Consider the following 23095-nt stretch of genomic DNA (forward strand, 5'->3'; position numbering starts at 1 on the left):
GCTTTTGTTCACGAGGACGAATCAACGCGTTAAGCCCGTCTTACGTTACCAATCAGAATAGCCGGCCGGCAAATTGCTTCGCTCTGATTGGTCAATCTCAACCGCAACCGAATCTGCAACCTGTAGCTGATAAGCAGTGTATAAGCGATATTTAGATAGGCAAAAAGTAGAAATTGCGACTACCAGCGCGAGTTCTGATTGGCTCCTGCTTTTCTGTCAAAATGTGAATGCGCCTTAATTCGACCTTGTTGAGGCGAGGTGTATATTAGAAAGTTTTGCAATAAAGAACAAACCTTGAACATAATTCGATCATCGAATTATTAGAACGCTGCGAGACCGGTAGCTTTTTTTTTTAAATAATATCAGATATTTTATATGAATAAAAATTCTTTTATGCTATTTCAGCATAAGTGCTGTTATAAATCATTCGAAATCATTTCATAATTTTTATTGTCGCGGCAGATAAGTGTGCGTGTTTAACCTAATTTAACGAACGAAAACACAAACTTTGCGACCACGTGAATTGACGAATATTATTCGACTCAATCGAAATTGATGAATGAAATTCTTAACTTTTCATGTTATTTTTCGTAAATTAAACGCAATCTGCCCAAAGATCAAATAGATTAGAAATATATATATATATATATATATATATATATATATATATATATATATATATATGTATTTTTGTTTTGCTCAGAAAATGCAAGTTTGATATCTATACACAAAATTATATAAATTATATATATATATATATATATATATATATATATATATACAATATAATAGACAAAATGTCAGGAACATTTTTAATACTTGCTGGACAAAGGTCTGCGTATAAATGGTATGTAACACACAACAATAATAGATAATTATTTTAGATTATATTATTCAGCTTTACTCATCAATGTTATTAATTTGTTAGTATTTTTATTTAGTAATTATTAAACTGGATTAAAAATGAATGTTTTATATGTAAATATAAGTGTTTAACGATGATTATTTTATTATAGGCTTAAACATTGTCGTGTATCATATTTATATAAGGATGTGATTAAAGACTCACGTGTTCATAGTATAGCACAGTACTGTATTTCTGTGAAAGATAAAGATGATTTATCTAAGGTACATTTAAAGACATAATTTTATACAAAGGATTTTAAAGATAATATTTTTAAACAAAAAAATTTATTCATTTTGTTTTAATATTCTAGGTAAAGGACTTTAAATATGAAAATGTAGCAAATACAAACAATTTAAATTCAAATATTAAATTAAAGGAAAAGGTAAGCAATATATAATCATTTATAATAAAATTTTAATTTTTAAAAATAACAGCAAAAATTTGAATTTGCAGCAAACTAACAATGAACTAGAAGACTATGATAAACTTGGACATCAAAGAAATAATAAGGAATCCTTAAAAAGTACGTAATAAAAAATTTTTTATATTTAAGATATATTTAAAAATTTTTGTTCTTAAAATTATTCTAGAATCTAATATATATATATATATATATATATATATATATATATATATATATATATATATATAAGTTAAATTATAAAAGTAAAGCATTTTTATAGTTTAAATAGCACAATATAGAATTTTATTTTGCTAGTAAATATATATATCTCAAATATATAATATTTTGTGGACTTAAAAAATAAACTTATAAAAATATATATTTTATATTTATTTATAGCTGTATAATTTATTTTTAGCTATATATTTTTTAAATCTATTTTACTGAATAAAATGATTGAAAATTTTAGAATTGGACCGATTGTATCCAAATCCAAAGTCTTCTATAACAAATATTTATACAATAATCAGCCATGAATTTAAAGACAATACAGTACTAACTTCACATTTTGCAAATGTAACTGTAAAAAAGTCTCAATTCTGGCAAAATACTTTGACTGTCAAATGGCCAGAAGCTATGTCTTTTAAAAGTATTAGTAAAATCAAAGGAATAGCTTTTAAAAATTCAGCTTTGAAGTGTTTACAATGGCTAGAAATGAATGGTAAATTGAAAAACGGTAAACCAGTCATTTATAATATCAAAGATGTAAAGAACATGCAGTTAAAGCCTGTTGATTTAAGTGTTACTTCTGAACTTTTGTACAAGATGACAGACTTAATCGAAACTTATGAAACGGTAACATTTTGTATTATAATTTTTAATGTATGAGTAAATAATTATAATTTGTGTAATATTTGAGAATTTTAATATGTGCAATGGTAATATCTAGAAAATACGGAACCTGACAATACAGGAAAGCAATTCCAATAATGTTACGTACAATCTATTACATGACAACATATCTCAGCCTCATCCGATTCTTGGAGAAATGAATTATACAGATATTGACAATCGCAACACAATATTAAAACAAAGATTACTTGAAAAACATACCAATGAAGATGTTAGTCTACCGATTATTGAATTTAGGTACAGTAAATATACAATTTATTTTACATTTATATGTATGTACAATATTTGATATATACATTTTCTTAAATTATTTATTTTATAGGAATGAAATTCTCTCTAAATTAGAAAACAATCAGGTTTTATTGATAGAAGGTGATACTGGTTGTGGCAAGACTACTCAAGTTCCTCAATTTATAATGGATAATTTTGCACAGAATGAAAATGCTACCGATTGTAATATATTGGTATCACAACCACGTAGAATCTCTGCAATCTCTCTGGCAGATCGTATCGCACATGAAAGAGGAGAAAAAGTGGGAGATGTTGTGGGTTTTCAAGTGAGATTAGAACAAGTATTACCAAGGGAACTCGGTGGGATACTCTTTTGCACTACAGGTATATTACTGAGAAAATTGCAGAGCAATCCCAATTTAGAAGGATGTTCGCACGTCATTTTGGACGAGGCGCACGAACGTCACATCGACACCGACATGCTAATGATTCTACTCAAGAGAGCTCTGGAACAAAATCCCAATTTAAAAGTTCTGATTATGTCGGCGACTATAAATGCGCACATGTTTCAAAAATACTTTAATTGCGCCGCTGTTAAAGTACCGGGTAGGCTATATCCCGTAAAAATGCATTTCCTAGAAGATATCGAGACTCTACGAAATATCCGAAAATATCGATCGTTTGATCGTTACATAAATGACGACGAAAGACTTTCAGTTGATTTTGGGAAAGTAGTACAAGTTATAAGATGGATCTCTCATAATAAACCACCCGGTGCTATTTTGTGCTTCTTACCTGGATGGAATGAGATCACAAAAGTGCAGAGTATGCTCGAGTATTTTCCGCTTGAAACGGAAAAACAACTGATTTTACCGATCCATTCCAAAGTATCGCACAACGAGCAGCGCAAGATTTTCGAGCATACATCCGCGGACACCCGAAAGATTATCTTGGCTACGGATATTGCTGAAACCGGCATCACTGTTAGTGATGTAGTTTATGTTATAGATTCTGCCATACGAAAGGAATCGCGATGGGACGAGAATAAAGATTTACTGTGTATAAGCAATCGTTGGGTCTCCCAAGCAAACATTCATCAGAGGTAATTATAGAGAAGAAAGTTTTGCACTGTAATAAAATTATATTATTTGCATATCTGATCAAAGAAGCATAAATGTGTCTTTAAAATTGCGGTTTTATCTATAAAAAAAAAAATATTTTAAAAATATATTTATAAAATATATTTATAAAAATAATAATTTTCTTTTTAATGCAGAAAAGGAAGAGCTGGGCGTGTTAAACCTGGTGAAAGTTATCATTTGATTACAAAAGCAGAATATCAGAAATTGGAACCGCATCCAATCCCGCAAGTGTTGTGCAATCCTCTGGAAAAAGTAGTTCTCGATACTAAAACGTATACGAACGAAAAGGCGGAAAATTTTCTGAGTAACTTATTGGAACCGCCTAAACCAATTTCAATACGGAAGGCGGTAAAGAATTTAATAAATCTTGGAGTTTTGGATGACGAGGAGAATCTTACAGCATTGGGTAGACGAATGGCATTATTCCCGACACATCCTAAATTTAGTAAAGCATTGGTGTATTCCTCCATTTTCAAGTAAGTTTAAATAATATATGTATGTGTAACTATTTGTATCAAAATCACATTATCTTTCTATGTTAGTTTTCCATATTAATGATGAATATTTTTTGTTTCATGATAGCTGCATACATCCTATTATAACGATAACTAGTGTATTCTCTGGTGAAAGTAATCTCTTTTATGGTCTATTAGATCACAAGTCAGAAATCAGGAAAAATAAAAAATTGTATCATCCATCCAGTGATCATATTGCATTGGCATGGATATATAAGCAATGGTGCAAACATAATACCACTAGTAAACATTTAATACCAAAGTTTTGTAAACAAATGAGAATTCGGCAGAACAGAATGGAAGTACTAAATCGTAAGTAATATTATTATAAATTACAACTTTTTGTTTAATGATTGCTTTGGGAGTTTATACAATTCAATATTTCAATTTATATATCGAATTTTAAATTGCCTGATATCACAATTTTGCAGAGATACGAAATACGTTTATTCATCAACTGATTCAATGTCGTTTATTGAACAAAAATTTAACGTATGATAATTTTAATGATGTAACAAATAACTATGAGAATAATGACGAACTAGTACAAGCTCTATTATATTCTGCTACACAGCAATTGATAGAACATAGAGATATAGGATTCAAAAATGGAATCCTGAGAAAAGGCGTCAACCAACTCCGAATTCAGTAAGCAAATTCTATTTGATATATATATCTAATCGCAAATTTAAATCAAAACGCGAATTGTAATAATCTCTCTTGCCACTTTATTTTTTTACAGTCGTGCTCTAGCTGTTATTTCGGGAGAAAGTGTTAATTATAAGCGAAAAGATTGGCCAACTCCTTACATGACGTATTTTAACGGTATGCATTGCGAAATGAGACGCAGTATAGTTGTTCGTGAAACAAGCATGTTATCACCTCTATCAGTATTACTTTTTAGTCAAGGAGACACTCAATGTTACGAGGTAATTAAATAATTGTGTGTGTGTAATAGATATTGTATAACTCATAATTTGTCTTGGATTTCAGCAAAATGATGGCAGAATAGAAATTGTAATCAAAATTAATCAATCGCAAACTTTAAGATTTTCTTGTGACAACGAGTAAGTATTTATTTGTATATCTTTATATGTTTTTCCTTTAGTGTGTATATCTCAATTTGTTTAAATTTTTGTAAGATTCCTTTTTTCTTATTAAATTTTGTATTTATTTTTTTTCTAGGACTGCTAATGTGCTCTTAGAATTTAGAAATATTATGTGGTCATTAGTACAGTACTCATTGGAGAAACAAGGAATTGATGATTATACTAATCTTAATACAAAGCAAATATTTGAATATAAAGACAAATTACTCGAAATTGTTTCAGAAATTCTGTGCGCATCATCTAAGTCCATAGAAAATGACAAAGTATCTATGGCTTAAATGTATGTAATATACATTGTATATAAATAAAATTAATAATAAAAATAATTGCAAAGTTGTAAATAATACTATCTTTATTGATAAAAAGTTATTTGTCTTATACTTTATCATTATGTGTATATATATTAGAAATCATGTATAAATATGAATAGTCTTGTTATATATATATATATATATATATATATATATGTAAGAGATAAATAGTTTTAAGTTGTGCAATTGATAAAAAAATTATATTGAATTTTTTTACTTGAAATTCAGTTTAATTAATTTCATGCATATTTATATTTAAATTGCGCAATTAAAATTGTCCACAAAATTGCCCATTACACACACATGTGTAATTAAAAAGAGATTTCAATGTACAATATTTTTTTTATTCATTTTTCATTGTAACATGATCAAATGACAAGTATAAATAGTGAGAAAATAAAACAAAAGAGAAAGTATAAGAGATTTAGTGATTCCTAGGTTTAAAATAATTTGGGTACCTTTACTTTAATATTTGTAGGTATGTAAATGTCTAAAAAATACAGTATATAATACTAGTGTAATGAAGTTTGTATCTCTAGGCTAGAGATTGTTAAGAAAAAAAACTAAAAAGGATATAATCAGACAAAAAATGACATTAACATTCTAAGAATTATGATCGTAAAACAAAGGTAAAAGAGAGACATGTATTCTTCAGTTTAGGAAGAATGTGGAGAAAATATGCATTTTAACAAATATATAAAATATGTATTTAATTAGACATTCTGCATCTTTTTCCCATTAACAATTTTTATTATAAAATATTAAGAATTTGTTACAAACATTATGTACAATCACAATATAAGATGCTTTTTGTAATTACGATAACAACGTCGTTTCGATTAAATGATGTGAGATATTCAACAATATAATATTATATATCACGATAAAAAAGTCGAGACACATTGTTTGATATTTCATTAACGAATACGTAGCTTTCTCAAATAGCTCTTTAATGATGTATATTTTATTTTGTTTAAAGCGCTTTTTTTTTATGCACCCAAAACCTACCGACACCAGCTTACCCTCGCCAAAATGTTCGAGCAATTATCAAAATTTGTTCCCATGAAATCTCTTTTATGCTACATTACGATCGCTGTAAATATTTGAATAGTGTACAGAACTTAGTTTGTGGATATAAAAGATTTTCAAAAAAAGAAAATAATTATTCATAAATAATAATTAATAATAAATTTTTATAGGAATATATATTTTTTTATAAGGGAAATATATGTTGACAAGTGCACATTTAATTGCAAATTCTGAAGTCACAATATATAAGATGAGGCAATAACTTTGTCCACTTGGAGTATCTACACTATTTTTAGAGATATGAAGAAATTATAATCATGAAAGTTATACCGTATCAAGAGGGCCATAATATGTATTAGTAATATTTTTCAGGTGGATACAGTTATTACTTAATCTTGTATACATATATTATTATATAATATGTACATGCACAGATGTATGTCGTTTTTATTAGGTTTTAATAACATTAGATTTTAATAAATTAATTTACACGATTCAGTAAATGAATAAACTAATATAATATTCTTTGTTGGATGTTCTGGAACTCTCAAAAATATTTACGATCGTAACGGCATACTCTTATATAAATATGTACCATATGTACTACTTTTGTATAAACATTCTATAAAATATATATTTTTTTATAATGAAACAATATCGCATATTGCGTCTGCAACTGATATATTAAATAGCATATATAAATACATTTAACAGTATATATTAAAATCTATCTCGAATATTTACATTTGGCAGGTACATGGAAGCATGCGCTTCTGCTATTATAACAATTTTATTAAAGTATACAGAAATATATATTATATATGTATATAATTTAGTTTATTAATTTAATATATTAATTTAATATAAATATATAATTATTAAATATATAAAACTTTAAAAAAAATAATTAACATAAAAATATATAACTGCGAAAAATAAATCTATATTTTTAATTTATATAAAATTATTTTAAGTACTAACGACAAACATATCTTAAGTACGAGAGTTGTCAACAACAGAAAAATATGAAATATCTTGACATATTCGCTTCGGATAATTTCGTAATGTATGATACGATATATCCCGAAAAGCGAATATGTTAAATTAATAAATTATAAATTAATAAATTAAAAATTAATAAATTATGTCCTATAAAATATATAGTCCCTGTAGTCCTATAGTATTACACATGGTTTTCTTCTCATCTGTGTATTCACTATTTATTAGTAAAAAAAGATTTTTTATAAAAAAACGATGAAATATCAGTCATATTATAAATTAATTTCTTAAAAATTGTAATAATTGTAATAATAACTGTTAGAAAAAGAGAGCTGAAACAATAACAATAATTGTCAGCAATTAGCAATAATTTATTATCTGGAAAATACATAGGATATTAATACCTTTTTGGCAAGATATCATTGCTTATTTACAATACTTATTCTTTCATATATTATCTTTTTCGAAAGAATAAATCTTTTTCCTAAAACATCTCATGAATATGTAATGTTTAATCAAAATGTTTATATAACAAAAAGATGTATTTTATTAATTAATTATTTAATATTTGTGCTGTCATTATTCTTGTAGAAGAGATATCTTTGCATATTTTGTAATTCATTGCTTTGGAATAATTCTACTCTATCAATATATCCGTGCGAACTACTTACTTATTAATTTATGATTTGTGCAGTTTTTTTCTTTACGGACTAATATTGCACTTCCGGCCTCTAGCATATCGATTTTCGATTACCATAACTGATAATTTCGATAGCAAAAGTTGCAGTTCGCTTTAAAAAAATGCATAAATAAACTTAAATTTTTATCATTGTCTAAAATAAAAACGCTATCACCTTAGATTCATTCCACACGGCTTGTCTAATTCATTATATAACCATTATACATATAAAAAAATAATAAATAGAAATAAATATAAATATATAATATAATATATGTATTATCATTTTTAAAATTATTTTACGAATATAATTAGTTACTATATATTACAAATATTGTAAACTTCTAAAGTCTTCTTTTATGTGATGTTTCATTAATCTTTTTTAATAAATATTAACACTAGATATGTGTGAATGTGTGTGTTGATATAAAAAATATCTTGGAGAGAGAGAGAGAGAGAGAGAGAGAAAGAGAGAGAGAGAGAGAGAGAGAAAGAGGGCTTTCATAATAATTTATACTTGAAAATATATCAGTATAAAAAATAGTAAAAGCGCACAAAAAACTCTCAATTTTTAGTCTTGTGAAATGAGCAACAAGAATGTATCAATTACCCGCTTGATGAACTTTTAAGCGCATAGCGCTTTCTATTGTATCGTAATACTCTTACAAAACTATTATAAACTATCTGTTTTAATTAATTAATTTAATTAATTAATTAAGTTAATTTTTCTATACTGGCCTTAGAATTTTCCTGTAAAGTTGATGTGACTATATAAAGTTTATATTTCGATTTACGAAAATTCAAAAGTTTAATAATGCTAATGCATTTTATCATCCTGTTAATATTAAATTCAATATTGGATATTCTATCTATCGTACAAAATGGCAAAAGTTTTTGATTTTTACTTACGTCCTAAAAGTAATGTTACATCCATGATGTAAATGTGGCATTGATAAAAACAAAGATAATGTTGATGAGAAGTTGCTCTATGAGTTGTTATACTAATTTCTACGATTTGATATTCTTATTAGAAAATTGCGATGATTATATCATCTTCAAGTCTGCGAACAGGAAAATACCGAATGCTTTTTATAATGATTCTAAAATATTATAAATAATATAAATAATATATAAAATTTATAAATAATATTTTTAACGTATACCTAATATTGTTTCATCTTTATCTGGTAGAAACATCGTTATCGCATCATATATTTCAACAAAAATTGAGTATTCTAATTTTAAGGGATCAATCTACTCTAGAAGCAATATGAAAAATTGATTTTGAAAAGGAATTTTGTTTAAAGAATATTAGAAATTGATCTTTTTAGAGTTTTTGTCCAAGTTTAAATAGTACGTCAGTATTTTAAATCTTGAATATTTAGTTTTTTGCTTAATATGAGCCTATGTGTTCAAAAATATATAATTCGACCTGCTCTTCGTGCAATTATCTAAAATGAGAAAAGAAATTAATCTAGTTTTAATCTGTAGAATATTTTTGGGATACTAAAGTTATTTTGCAATAAGATATTTCAATTTTGCTGAAATTTTTTCATTTTTTGTAAGTCAAAAAATATTAAATATTCATTTTTTAAATTCTAATTAGATAATGTCCCAAAAATATCCTATTAGAATAAAAGAGATCGAGTCTTTTCATTTCATAATTACACTGGAAATAGTCACACTGAGTTTTTAAACACATTATGCGCAGAAATTCATATTGAACAAAAAAAAAAAAAAGAAAATGTCCAAGATAAAAAAATACTATATACTTTAAAGATTGATAAAAATGTATGTAAACCGCTAAAAAGTTCAATTTCTAATATTCTTAAAAAAAATTCTACAATTATCAATTACTTATACTGCTGAGTAAACTAGACTCTTAATAGATCTTCCGGCGGATCTTTGAAAAATTTTCCATCTACTTAAAGTGTGAAGGCACTTCAGTTATGATATCAAACTGCATTGGCTGCTACAGGGCGGCAAGACGGTAACGAGGCTCTCAGTCTCGCTGTCGCTGGCGCTAAAATTGGCTCTCTCCAGGACTATCGTGGCCTCGTTCCTCGCGTCGGAGAACTGATAATATGGGGACGGATTCTTCCCGTGCAAGTCTACACCAGAGTCGGCGCTCTTGGACATCTCCGACAGTTTGCGAAAGTTGCCGAAGAATACGCTGTCAGTGCCAATGCTCTCAGCACCGCTCTCACTTTCGGCACCATCGCACACCGACTCGGTCTCGTCGGTCTCCTCGGATACGCTGCTCACCTCATGCCGCAATAATCGCTTGCGAGAGCCGTTGCTGTCGGTGCTACTGAGATAGCCGCTGTCCTCGACCTTGACGTGGCCGCGTCGATTGTCCGCCACCAGTGGTATCATCATGTTGCTCGCATTGGAATCACAACTTCTCGAGAGACCCATCATCAATTGCCGCGTTCTGGAACTGTTCTGCGCTCTGCTGCCATTGATTAATCTGTCTTGATCCTCCCGGCGATGACCATCGATGCTCCACGATCGCGTCCTAGTCTTCGCGGAGCTTCTGTAATGCGAGAAACTTGTGGCAGGCCTCTCCTCTTCGACATCAATCTGGTCTTCATAAAACCTGTACCTGTCTTCGGAATCTTCGACCTCGATTCGCGTCTCGCATGGACAATCCCTGCAGCCATTCGTCACGGTATGGTCGTCTATCATCTCGTCGAGAAACGTCAATCCCATTAAAGCAATGTCTTTCTCACTATAAGACTCGTACTCGGTCGCCATGTCGTCGACAAGTTGAATTTGTGACGCGCAGAGACACGTCTGGTTCCCTACATGATATTCGTTGAGTTTCGGGACAGGAGCGCCGTTGCTGGCCGTAGGGTCACCCGCTTCGACAGGTCTCCTGTCCCAGACGTTTTTTGACGGCGATGTTGGCGGCGGCAGTAAAAGTTTCGCGTCCTCGACGCGTCGCGGTGGCTTCGGTCGTTGATAGATCTCTTCCGTCGGCGGCAATGGGACCACGTCCGGCTGATTATGCGGTTTCCGCTGTCTTTTCGCTTGTCTACTATCTGGCGTCAGATACTTGCACTTCTTCCACGATAGAGTATCGTCACTCGACTCGTCGTTTATTCGACATTTGGAATCGTGAATATGACCTTGTGTCGTCGAGTGCGATTCCTTCACATTCGACTTAAGCTTCGCCTCGTAAATTTCTCGCAGACTCCCATGACCGCAGCGTTGTCGCGCTGCGGAGGAACTATCGTCGCGGAAACTGCCCTTGCTCCTCAGCAGGATTTGTGCCGGCCGCTCCAACGAGTCCACAAAAACCTCATTAACCATATCTGTCTGTTCGTATTGCATGTCGTCATTGATTCGAAGCTTCATCGGCTTCCGATCAAGAGTATCCGGCTCGTACTCGGACTCATCAAGTTTAACATAATTTTCGGGCGAGTCTTGCACTCTGATGGTCAAATGGCCCGGATTCTCCGGCTCGTACTGGATCTCCGGACCACTGTCGTCGCTGCAGGCGGGACTGGCATAACCGTCATTTACGTAGACCTCACTTACCAGCGAATACGCTTCCGATCGCTGATTGCTGACCAGTTCTGGTAAGCTGTTGTAGCAGTTTCTTTGGATAAGGATCTGGTTATTAAGTTTCGACAGCGTCATCTCGCCGGTACGAGTATTAATGACGGCGTTTTGCATCGTCAATTCTTCATCCATCGGCAACGCCGTCGACAGAGCCGGACTCGATTGATTGTCCGTTGACTGATCGGGCGATGTCGATGATTTGCTGCTGCATTTGGAACGCTCGAGACTGTCCACCTCATAATTGCCGATTGTCGCGCAATCGGTTGACTTCGCGTGATGATGATCCAACGCTTTTACATCCACCATCTCGCGTATCACGGCATCCATGATACGTTTCGCGGTGTTCTTCGCACCAGGTAGTTCGTTGATCATGTCCGGAAGTTCCTTCTTCCTTAAGGGTGGTGCGCTCGGCGCCTTCGACTTCCTCGATCTCTTCGGAGCGGAATTGTTCTGCGGCTGTAATTTCGGTTTCTCGGATTTTTCAGTGTTACTGGACGACGATCTTTCCGTCTTCGCCGACTCGTCCTCGCTCTTGCTATTCTTGTCGTCCTTCGCGCTCTTCTTCATCTCATTTTCTATGGCTGCGCTCTCCTCCATCTGCTTGATAAAGGAATTCTCGATGGCTTTGCGGACTTTGGCGTTTATCGCGTCATCGCCAGCGGTGAATTGAAACGGCGTTCCGTTCATGCGCTTGCCGCGACCGTAACGATCGTACTCGGACTTGTCAAACATGGACCTGGTCGATCGCCTGGACACGCTATGACGGTCGTCGTTCCCGAGAATCTCACTTTTAACAGTGATATTCTGGAAGGTCTTCAACATCGGCGGATTGTCCTTCCACGACGATATCGATTTGCCGGCGAGACTCGCGCGATCGTCCGGATCGGCAAAGTCGCGTCTCGCCAACTGTTTCAGATACTCCAAGTTCCTGGCGAACGTCCGCGCATTCTCCTGAAAATTCCTACGCGTGTCCTCGGCGTCTTGCCAGCTGTGTCGTGGCGGCCGCACGTCTTCCAGCCAGGCACGCACTTTACTTTCACCATGGGTCGGCAAATCCGGCACAGGAAGCGCGGGCAGCTGTCGAGGGGAATCGCTGCTGCATCCGGGACACCCGGTGCATCGTTGGGATCTGCGCGATTTCGCGACCGAACCATCCTGAGCGGAGTTTGGCGTCACTCTCTGCTGATGTTTGCTCGACTTTGCCGACTCGCATCGTTCGGAATTGCTCTCTTCTTCCGGAATACCTATGTGAGATTGTCAGCAATAATGATGAAATGAAAAAGGAAAAGGTTAATTATTCTTAATTATAACTCGTGAAAGACACATAATTTTCAGAAGTCTATCTCATGAGATATTCCTAATCATTTTCTTTTAAAATATATCTTATATTTGTTAAAGAGTGCTCTATTTTTTTCATTTATTTAGGACATAATCTGTTTTTTTTTTTTTTAAAGACTCACCGTTGAGAGTAGGAACGAATCTTTTCGCAGCCATTTTGTGCTTGGCGATGGAAATAACTTCTCGGATTTTGAGCAGGAACTCGATAGCGGCCGGAGGTGGGGCCTAAAAAAATGCCAGGCTGCTTTCAAATTATCTTGTCGCTGGTCAAGTAGACGTAGACGAATCGAATAGACCTCGGAGGTGCCATTGATAAAACATCGCGGAGTTTGAAAACGTTAAACTCGCGCGAATGGAAAATAAGCAATTTTCCTTCACCATCCCATTAAGCAACTCACCAGCAATAGCTGTCGATCGAAGTACGCGGGATTGAAGTATAGCTTCCTCCGTTGAGCACCTGGAAGAACCGGTACATCCTGCTGATGCGGGTTGTCAGCCGTCTCCACGACCCGTACATCCTCTTCCGGCAGCCTCTCGCCCAGAATAGAACCCGAAGAGAAGAGCCCTTCCGATTGCTCCAGATACAAGCAATGTGGATGAACGATCGCGGACGTTATCTGCTGGAAGAAATATACCTACTGTCAATCGAGAGATTCGCGAGTCGGGTAGCTTTTTATATACTTCATATACTTTGAAAGGGACCTCGCAAAATTATGAATCCGACCTTCTCTCGCACTGAATTCTCCAAATTTGCGCGATTAATCAATATCGATCAACTCAAAATTATCTAAAGACTGATTCTTCGAACGTAACGCGACCACATTTCGACTGTTTGAGGAAAGAAAGAATCGTGCCAGGTGGAAGCGGTTCGTAGAACGCACTGAAATCACGTAGTGCGTGATACTCCGACAAGCGGTACGGTGTAAAAGTGGGATGCACCTCGCCTAGTTGGGATGGCACGGACTAACGGAGCGCAAAACTAATGCGCTAATTGGATGCGTTATTAAACGCGCGCGGTGATCCGGCGGAGATGAATGGTTTCTGCACTCGAGAGAGAGATGCCGCGAATCTCGAAGAGATAACCGAATAATTTCGTTTGCATTTCAATAAACACGTAACATCTCCTCGAGTCGACGTATACAAGCTACCGTCCAATTACGCGATAGAACAAATCTATCTACAATCTCCTCCTGGCACTTCTCTTAATTAAAATTGCTCGTGATTCTCGATTGTGTAAAAACAAATATATTTATGTATGAATATACTTTTATTGTGTTGTTCTTTCGGATGAAATAATTGCTTGAGGTGAAACAAGTTACTGGGAAAAAAATTGACAGCTTATTTACGTTTTCGAAACCCTGTTCGTTATCGCTGGGTGGCAGATCATCGCCCAAATCGCTTTCAGTAAGTCCGCTATTCGTGTCGCTCTCAAAGTGTCTCGTAGCGGCCAGCAATGGATTATTCTTGACCAATCCACCGCCATCTCGACCGCCGTCGAGAGTGATGTTCGCCTCCTCGATGGATTTTCTCTTCGCCCTTCTGCTGTGTAAATATAACGATACGCTGGCTACGTATATGAGAGCCAAGATAACGGAAGAGAGACCAATGGCGATGTATTCCGTAGCTGATAGACCTTGAGACACTTGGGATGTCGATGCGAACATCACTTCGCGGACGTCTGTCATGGAGACAAAAATATTTTTAGCGCGGATCATTTTTTTAAAAATCTGAATCATCATTTAAAGTATCTTCATTAATAAATAATCGCAGTATTTATTAGATCATAAATAATAAAAAAATTAAATCAAATGTGAATCCGACTTTTATTTCATGAAATGAGAGTAAATTTTAAGAACACATATAAAATATATTGAAAGAGGATTTCAGATGGGCCAAAATCCTAAAAGATACCCTAAAATAAAAAGACAATCGGGGAGACCAACTAAGTATTGGAAAGGGAGGTGGACTTTTATCTTTCAAGAAAAAAAGAAAGCAACCGATGGCAGAAGGATGTGTTGAAAGACAAGATAAAATAAGAAGAAGAAGAAGAAGAAGAAGTAGAAGAGAAATTATAAGAGACCCTTCCAGCAAATAAAATGAGAAATATTTCATGTAACGTTTCATAAAATGTACTCATAAATACGTACTATTTTTGGACGGTGAGCCAGCCACTCTAAAGGCCACGCACGGTGTAAAAACGCCGCTGAACGTCGACTTGGGTGACGCGTCTCTGCAGACTAATTTGGCTGTCACGACTCGTCCTTCTGCAGCATCTCTTAATCCGGCCTCGCCGATCCACTAGGATGATCGATCAAAATAGTAATGATGGTGTAAATTCGAAGATTACGTCACACGAGCTTCAAACACATTATTCCGCATTTATCGCGAGATGGGTTCGCGTGTTCGATATATATATAAAATACAGAAGGAAGTAGTAAAACCACTCAAGTGTATAAAATGAAAATTAGATCGAATTAGGAAATTCTCTCGGTTTCCCCTCGAGCGCGAGCTAATTACGGTAATTGAAGGCACCGTCGGCGCCGTTGAAGCTTCCCGTTTTGCATCACTACCGCAATCGGTGTCGCAGCTGATACCGAATCGGCAATCTTGGTTCAGCTTGGTGTCATAAATGCCATACTTCTCTCCTGGACCCGCTATCATCCGCCGCTATTTACGCGACTAATTGCGATCTTACGCTGTAATGACGGAGTAATAAGTCATGTGAAAAATTCCACCGACCTGGAGGAATGTCCTGCCCTCGTCCCGGAACAATCTGAAGGGCGGCTCGGTGTCGGAAAGGTTCCTCAGTTCGGACCATCCCACCCTCCCCAATTGCTGGGCACCGGCGATCCCGCATACAGGAGTGGTCACACCTAGTTTCGAAAGGTAATTTATGTCCGTGTTAAGAGCGATCGTCAGCGAGCGAAACGAGGCGAGGGATAATGAGCGAAATGAACGCCGACGGGGCTCTTCTCCGGAGAGAAGCGCGTAAAGAGAATTTTTATGAAGGCTGTACTCTAGACTTTCGTGTTTCGCTTCTTCTCTTGAAAATGCAGAGAAAAAATATGCAACTGCTATCGATTTGCTTTACTTCTCTCCTTTTAATGCCAGTTACATTTTATTTTGCACACAAAACTAAATGATGTTTCGTTTGTGTTCAATATAATTCAATTTTATTACGAGTCCCAGTCTAGTCCGAAAAATTGATGATTGATTTTTTGAAAATTGTTTTGAAGAATATTTGAAATTGATCATTTTCATGTTTTCATTATATTCTTATTCATATTTAATCAGTACGTTAATTTTTTTAAATTATGATATCCTGTTTTTTTCATGTAATTGTCTAAAATAAAGAAACTCAATCTAGTTTTTTATTCTGTAGTATTTGTTTTGAGATATTGAACACAATTTTATCAGAAAAAATTAAAAAATAAGTAGTATCATTTTAAAGCAGAGGCTCGTATTGAATAAAAAATGCTAAATCTAATATCTAAGACTTAAAAATATTAATTGTTTAAATATAAATAATAATGTAAAACGCCAAAAAGATCAATGTTTAATATCCTTCATAAAAATTTTAAAAAAGTTATTAATTAAAAAATAATAAAGTGGTGTCATTTAAAAATTAGATATTTCAATTTGCTGAAATTTCATCTATTACTTGAAAATCGAAATATTGAATAAAAAAGCTAAATATTCGTGATTTAAAAATACTGACTTATTGTGTGAACATCAATAAAATATGTAAAAGTCTAAAAAGATCAATTTCTAATATTTTTGAGAAGAAATTCCCTAACATTTATTAATTTTTCATATTGCTAGAATAGTCTGGGTTTTTGATCTATTCTTACAGCAAAAGAATATTTGTCTCGTCGAACTAATTGGTGCTTAAGCTGCAGAATCGTTTAGTAAGAATTTACCTTCAAAGCGAATCTCTGCTTGTGGATATATTATCTGTCCTCGCTGTGGTAAGAAGACATACGGTACTCTCTCCACGTAACCGTTGTTGCTGACAAATCCCGCAACGTTGCACTCTAAAAATATAAAAAAATAAGATTCTTTTCAGCAACTATAAAAAAGTACTCGTGCACATTATAATAAACCTTTATGCCATCTATTGCATCAATTAATAAAATAGATTGTTAGAACAATCGTGGAGTGTATAAGCATTAATACATGAATATCAATTTGTTCAGTCTTTATTTTTGAAAGAAGATATAAAAGTATGATATATCTTATATCGAGAAATTAAATAAAATTGGTAAAAAACCAAATAAATCTTTTATTGATAAAACGTCAAATAAATCTTGCATGCAATTCGTTGACGCAGTGGCAAAGAATAAAATAAGAAAATAGAATAGATTATACAAATCATAATTGAACAAAAAAGTTCGTAAACTCTCGAAACAAATATTTTTCGTAAAAGTACAGAATTAAGGTGTCTCTGACGATGATGATTACTTTTTTCTGCGCAATCGTGCATGTTCATTTTACCCAACAATTTTGGCGGGACAACTTATAATTTAGGGCAAAATATCGTCCCCGGCCAAACAGCCGTGCGTTTTGCTCATTTGAATAAATTGCGCGAGAGTATCCCCAGCTTATACCGAAAATCTCGCGGACCCCGGGGAAAAACACGAATGCGAATTCCGCGAGAGGGGTATCGCGCAAAACGTATCGAGCATTTCTTTCTTTTTCAACAGAGAGAAAAATCACGACCAGGAGACAACATAACGAGGTGTCTTTGAAAAGGTGCACTATAATCATGTCGAGCTTATTATCGAATTTCTGTAACAGCAGTTGCATGCAAGGGCACTTCGCATGTAAGGAAACGCGTAATCTTCGCGTCGAGATAGAAAAGAAATATTTGTCATTTTTCAGCGACATCTGTCTCTTTCTCGTGAAAAAATTGATTTATTCTTCGCGACGAAAAATATTTAAAAAATTATTATTTTTTTGAAATATTAAAAAACTTGAGAGAGAGATTGTGCTTCAATCATTTCACAATCATTGCGTAGTCAGGGTCTATTGTCAGAAAAATTGTAATGATAACATTCTACTTACATGTAATATAAAAACAATATTTAATATTATATTTAATATTTAATATTATATTTAATATTTAATATTATATTTAATATTCGCAATATAAGGCAGAAAAATTTTATACGATTTATTCGCATTGGAAAAAATACAGCCTCATGCATAGTCGCATCTGTGACTTTATATTAAGTTCGACTTCGCAGAAAAGGGAGATGCTAATCGACGAGTATTTATTACCAGTCTCTCGAAAGTCCGAGTTCACAAATTCGGTTAACCGCATATTTGATTATGCAAACGCCTTCCTCGAATTAATCTTCGGTATCGATGCTCGTCGCGAAACGAACATAAAATTCAATACCCTCCAATTTCGCGCGGCGCGTAACGTTTGGCGAGTGGTTGTGTATGTTTTTGCAATTTCTAATTTACATTGTACATTATTGGATAAAGAGCGCGATAAATCGGCGAGTTTCCGACGAGTAAGGTCTATCGGATTTAATTATACAGCGTGGCGAGAGGTAAAGGAACGTTCGGAGAACCTGTTCGATGGTCGAACGGAGTCCGTTTGCGCGCTGCGAATTTATATTCCCCGTATTAAAGCCCCGTAACCGGCCGCCGATCATTTATGAATTATATATCGGCGTTTTCGCACGAGTGACGATGCCCGAAAATGTCCATGTCGGACAATAACTTTTCGCACAATTGCAGTCGATGTCGCGATAACGCGCGCTTATTTTACGAAGATGTTACGCGACGTGTTATTTAAATTTTCTCTACTCCTTGCTCGAGGATAACTTAATTCCACGAAATACACATCATAAATTGTCGCTTGCAATTTACAGAATTAACGTGCATATAATGCATATAGGACATGTATATAAAATATATATTAGATATATATATGAGCGGAAAAAGAAAATGTTTCCAATGAAAACTCTTATGAACTATTTAAAAAAAAAATAATTCAAAATTTTTATTTAATTTATATATTTTATAGAGCTTCTTAAATAAAATAAACTTTTATTTGAGCATCTTAAATAAACTTTTATTCGAAACATTATTTTATAACTGCATTATTTAAAAAAATAACCGAGTGAAAACACTTAAAATTTTCTTTTTTTCTCTCTCTCTTTTCCTTCTTTCCAAATTAAACATGTAAATGATAAGTCAAAATATAATTAAATATGTAAGAGATTAAAAAAAGTATAAAAAATGTATTTCAATATATTTGATATATTCAAAATAAAAAAAATAAAAATAAAAAAATTTATAAAATAAAGTAAAAAGATCCAAATCTCGGGAATAGAAAAGTGTCAATCTCAAGAAATAATGACAGAATAAAAGCAATAAAGAAAAACGATTTATAAAGTCTCTATCGAATAAATTCTCTAAATTATTCCTTTCTGAATAATAATATATTTTAAATTAATTTTTTAAATAAGAAAATTAGCATGATTAAATACATAGAAAATGACTAAGAGAAGTTAAGTCGAATTAATAGCAACAGTCGCGGCTCGATTCTCGATTTACGGCTACTTACACTCCCGTATTCTACGGGGTCGGATAACGATCAGCTGATTAACGATCATCGAGTTCGCTCCACACGAGCAAGGGTCAGCAACTGCGAATCCTGATCGCATTTGAACTCTGACCCTTCCGGCATAAGACGACGACGAATCTACCAAACTAGATGTGGCGTCCGGTTCTCTATGGACCGGATGATAGATAATGTCATCTCGCTGACCCATGATCGCGCTAGGCCTCGATAAGGCTCAGTTGCTTGCAGTTAGCCGTGCATACAGATCCCGTATATTTTCTGTTTTTTTGTTTTTTTGCGATGTTTCTCGCATGTTTCTCTCTACCGATATTGAAATAATTAATTAAAGGTCGTATATGTCGGTGACCATTAGGAAGTTGATGAAACTAAATAGCTGTTATTTTATAGCGAGTTGACGGAATGATATAAATTAAACGCATACTTCTAGAAAAAAACCGTTATTTTTATTATCGCATGACGCAAAAGGTGTACATTTCCTACGAACTTGTAAAGATAAACATGATGAAAAAGGGCCAAAAATTCGATTTAATGATCTATCTATTTTCGAAATGTGACGACCATTTGAATTTGCATAGCCAACGAGGCGTTAAATTAAAATTAATGAGTTTTAGATATATAATCCTACTCGATGTAATCCTTATGATATAAATAGGGAGAAAGTTATAATTTAGTTTCAGCAATTTTCTGAATAATTATCCAGCTGAATTTTCGAGTCTTTGTCATTATGTTTACACATTCACAAATATATATTTCTCTTGCACTATAAATTAATGTTAAAAAAAATTATTTTGTTCACTCATTATAAAATAACAGTTTCTCACAATTTTAGCAACTTTCTAACGATATATACGGTATGGTTGATGAATTAATACACGCGAGTTCGCATACGGTTGTAACAAATTATAAGAGGTCTGTGTGTAATTCTGTATCTAAAACGTAATAAGTATCTAGAAGAATATCACAGCGTTAAATACCGGTCTTATCGGTATCATGAATAATTATAGTGTCATAGCTTATTAATTAGTATTGAAATACAGCGTACTTAGGCATATCTCAAAATTATCATTTTGAGTCTTCATATAATATTTAATAATCATATAATATTTTTAAATATAATATAATTTAAATATAATAATATATTTTTTTATAAATATTTTTTATTAATATAATAAAGAAAATGTATGTATATGAATAATGTAATGTGTGTATATGAAACTACATATAATGTTAACTATATCGAAACAGATTTTATTGCTGCTCGATGACACGCGGCGATAATCATGGGATGATCAGCAAATTAGTTTAACACGTACTTGGTTAGCGTTAAGCGAGATCCTTCTGCGTTTCTTGACGATAATTACGCAATGTATTACGCATCTGCGTAAGATCATCGATTATAAACCGATGACAGCAGCGCGGCGAGAAAACATTGAAGAATAAACAAACTGGACGTTTTCTTAACGACCCATTCAAATCTTGGCATTCCGCTGGAACGCGCCTCGAACTCGACCAATTTCCATCGCGATCGTGCAATTTCGCCAGATAAAGCCGTAAATTATCTTCCGCGGAGAATCAATTTAATGATTCTCTGAATTTCCGTAATAATCTCCAGCCGAGCTTCGTCGAATGTACATGATAACGCGGAGAAATTCCAGCATTACGTTTTCAATCTGCAAGCATCCCTGACGTATCTCGACTTCTGACGCATCATGCGTCACGAAAGAATCCTAACTATGTAACTACGGCAAATCATTATCATTCAAGCTGGCGAGCGCCAGCTTCCGGCTACCGATCGCGCGAATGACCTTGACACCTGTTGCTGGAATTGACACATGAAGAAGATTGCGATGTCATTCGTTTGATCGAGTCGCGAAATTAATCTCGAAGTATCTTTTGATGAAGTAATGATACTTGGAGGGTACAATCTCTTCCTATTATCGTTGAAAAAAATATAGATATAGATATTTTTTCTCAAGCACAAAGATTTAATTATTGCCTTTGAAAGTAATATCCAAAAGTTAAGTTACAAACTGAGAATTTTTTCTAGATCACTTGCGACATCACATTGCCTTTCCTTCAGTAACTTTTTACAAATGCAAAGAAACGGACCTGAAGCTCGCTTCTGCGACAGAAAAGATAAAGCAAGCTGTCAAAGTTAAGAGCGTCCAGAAGCAGAAGTCGGATCGTGTACCACGAGATCATCTGCCTTTCTCTCTCCAAGGAGAAATCCGGCTCATTGTTTCTTGCTGTACTTCTTCTACCGGCGTATCGATGCCAACTAAATGCCAAGCTTGCTTTCTCGGTTCCGCTGCCATCGGTGGCGGCAAGTTATCTTCACGAATCGCTTATTTATTGCTTGCAAAACAGGCACGCGTAGCCTTGGAAAGAGTCACGCGTTTGACCCCGAGGAAGCCAACGATAGGTCCCACTTGGATACTAGAACATCTCGCATTTCGCGAAAACAACTAATTGTCAAAGAGCAATAAGATAGTAGTTCTAGAACACTTCCTAAAAAAATATAGCAGCTAGAGAGATTGATTAATTTAAGGGCGGAACTTCTCCAAAATAAAAAAACACAGCTGATTCGAAAAGCTGATTCGAACAGCTGATTTTGAACCTTGCTTGAAGAAATTCGTCGGCAAAGTGGAACGGGTGATTCGTTCAGCAGAAAAACGCTCGAAAGACTCTTTCTTTCCTGTAAAGACCTATTTGTTATTCAAAGCAACGCACCGAAGTAACAGTCACCGTGAGTAATATTCATCGATGACGATTGGGAAGCGCGACGCGACAGCAAGTGTGTTAATAGCGTCTCGGCTCATTGATCGAGAGGTATCTTTGTGGACCACGTTGCATTCAGGCGTGCACGGGCATTAGTCAAGTCACCAGCTTGGGAAAGGCTCGTCGTGAGGGCTGAGCCTCTCCGCGAACCTTGATTTTCCTTTATAACGACCCCCAATCAATTCTTGCAATTTCTTCGCGAAAGAATGTTGGATTCTAATGCGTGCGCGGTGACATTGAGTCATTAGGTAAAACGATATTTTCCCGTGGTTCCCATGAATATTGGCCGCGCAGAATTTACGGTACTGTACGCAAGTCCCCGCATTATCAATCTTGCGCATCCATCGGTGATAAAACAAGGGGAACAGGTTTGATAACTCTCTTTGCATCTTCCCCTCTTTCCCTCCGTTTCACTTTAAATAATATTAACTAATTAATAATATTAATAATATTAATAATATTAATTAATATCACTAAAAAGACGAGAATAATTATGAGCGGAATAATTTTTTTTTATAGGGAATCAGACCGAAACGCAACGATCGCTCTGAAATCACTCATTCTTCATTCCCATAGA

At 34.2% G+C, this 23095-nt stretch overlaps 2 protein-coding genes across 5 annotated transcripts in view; one reads left to right on the forward strand and one right to left on the reverse strand.

The window, feature by feature from the left end:
- Positions 1–314: 314 nt before the first annotated feature.
- LOC145964149 (ATP-dependent RNA helicase DHX30) lies at positions 315–5563 on the forward strand. Of its 2 annotated transcripts, XM_083086599.1 has the most exons (14): positions 315–339; positions 793–847; positions 1017–1128; positions 1218–1289; positions 1361–1430; positions 1780–2165; positions 2260–2459; positions 2545–3555; positions 3730–4071; positions 4178–4422; positions 4542–4758; positions 4853–5039; positions 5104–5177; positions 5296–5563. In XM_083086599.1, exons 2-14 carry the CDS (start codon positions 798–800, stop codon positions 5495–5497), a joined length of 3168 nt encoding a protein of 1055 aa, XP_082942725.1. In that variant the 5' UTR covers positions 315–339; positions 793–797; the 3' UTR covers positions 5498–5563. The 2 variants fall into 2 exon arrangements, with proteins under 2 accessions (XP_082942725.1, XP_082942724.1); XM_083086598.1 differs by lacking the exon at positions 315–339 and having other exon boundaries at positions 704–847.
- Positions 5564–6193: 630 nt separating this feature from the next.
- Positions 6194–23095, reverse strand: part of Sha (shavenoid) — a 97630-nt gene continuing 80728 nt past the window's right edge. For 2 of the 3 annotated variants that reach the window (XM_083086091.1, XM_083086092.1), the window contains exons 6-12: positions 17063–17176; positions 15882–16015; positions 15290–15440; positions 14489–14820; positions 13541–13762; positions 13265–13367; positions 6194–13048 (exon numbers count right to left, since the gene is read on the reverse strand). In XM_083086091.1, the coding sequence (XP_082942217.1) occupies positions 10185–13048; positions 13265–13367; positions 13541–13762; positions 14489–14820; positions 15290–15440; positions 15882–16015; positions 17063–17176 (3920 nt within the window). In that variant the 3' untranslated portion in view covers positions 6194–10184. The remainder of the gene's footprint in view (positions 13049–13264; positions 13368–13540; positions 13763–14488; positions 14821–15289; positions 15441–15881; positions 16016–17062; positions 17177–23095) is intronic. The other variant, XM_083086093.1, reaches the window with a different exon arrangement.

The sequence above is a fragment of the Camponotus vicinus genome, unplaced genomic scaffold (genome assembly GCF_025532165.1).
Source record: "Camponotus vicinus isolate PSW18456_S1 unplaced genomic scaffold, iyCamVici1.0 SCAF_13, whole genome shotgun sequence".
NCBI classification, from domain to species: domain Eukaryota; kingdom Metazoa; phylum Arthropoda; class Insecta; order Hymenoptera; family Formicidae; genus Camponotus; species Camponotus vicinus.

Coding starts and splice junctions, on each gene's coding strand:
- LOC145964149 (XM_083086599.1), top strand. CDS start 798: ATGTCAGGAACATTTTTAATACTTGCTGGACAAAGGTCTGCGTATAAA. Junction 1,431..1,779: donor TAATAAGGAATCCTTAAAAA/GTACGTAATAAA, acceptor TGAAAATTTTAG/AATTGGACCGATTGTATCCA. Junction 4,759..4,852: donor GTCAACCAACTCCGAATTCA/GTAAGCAAATTC, acceptor ATTTTTTTACAG/TCGTGCTCTAGCTGTTATTT.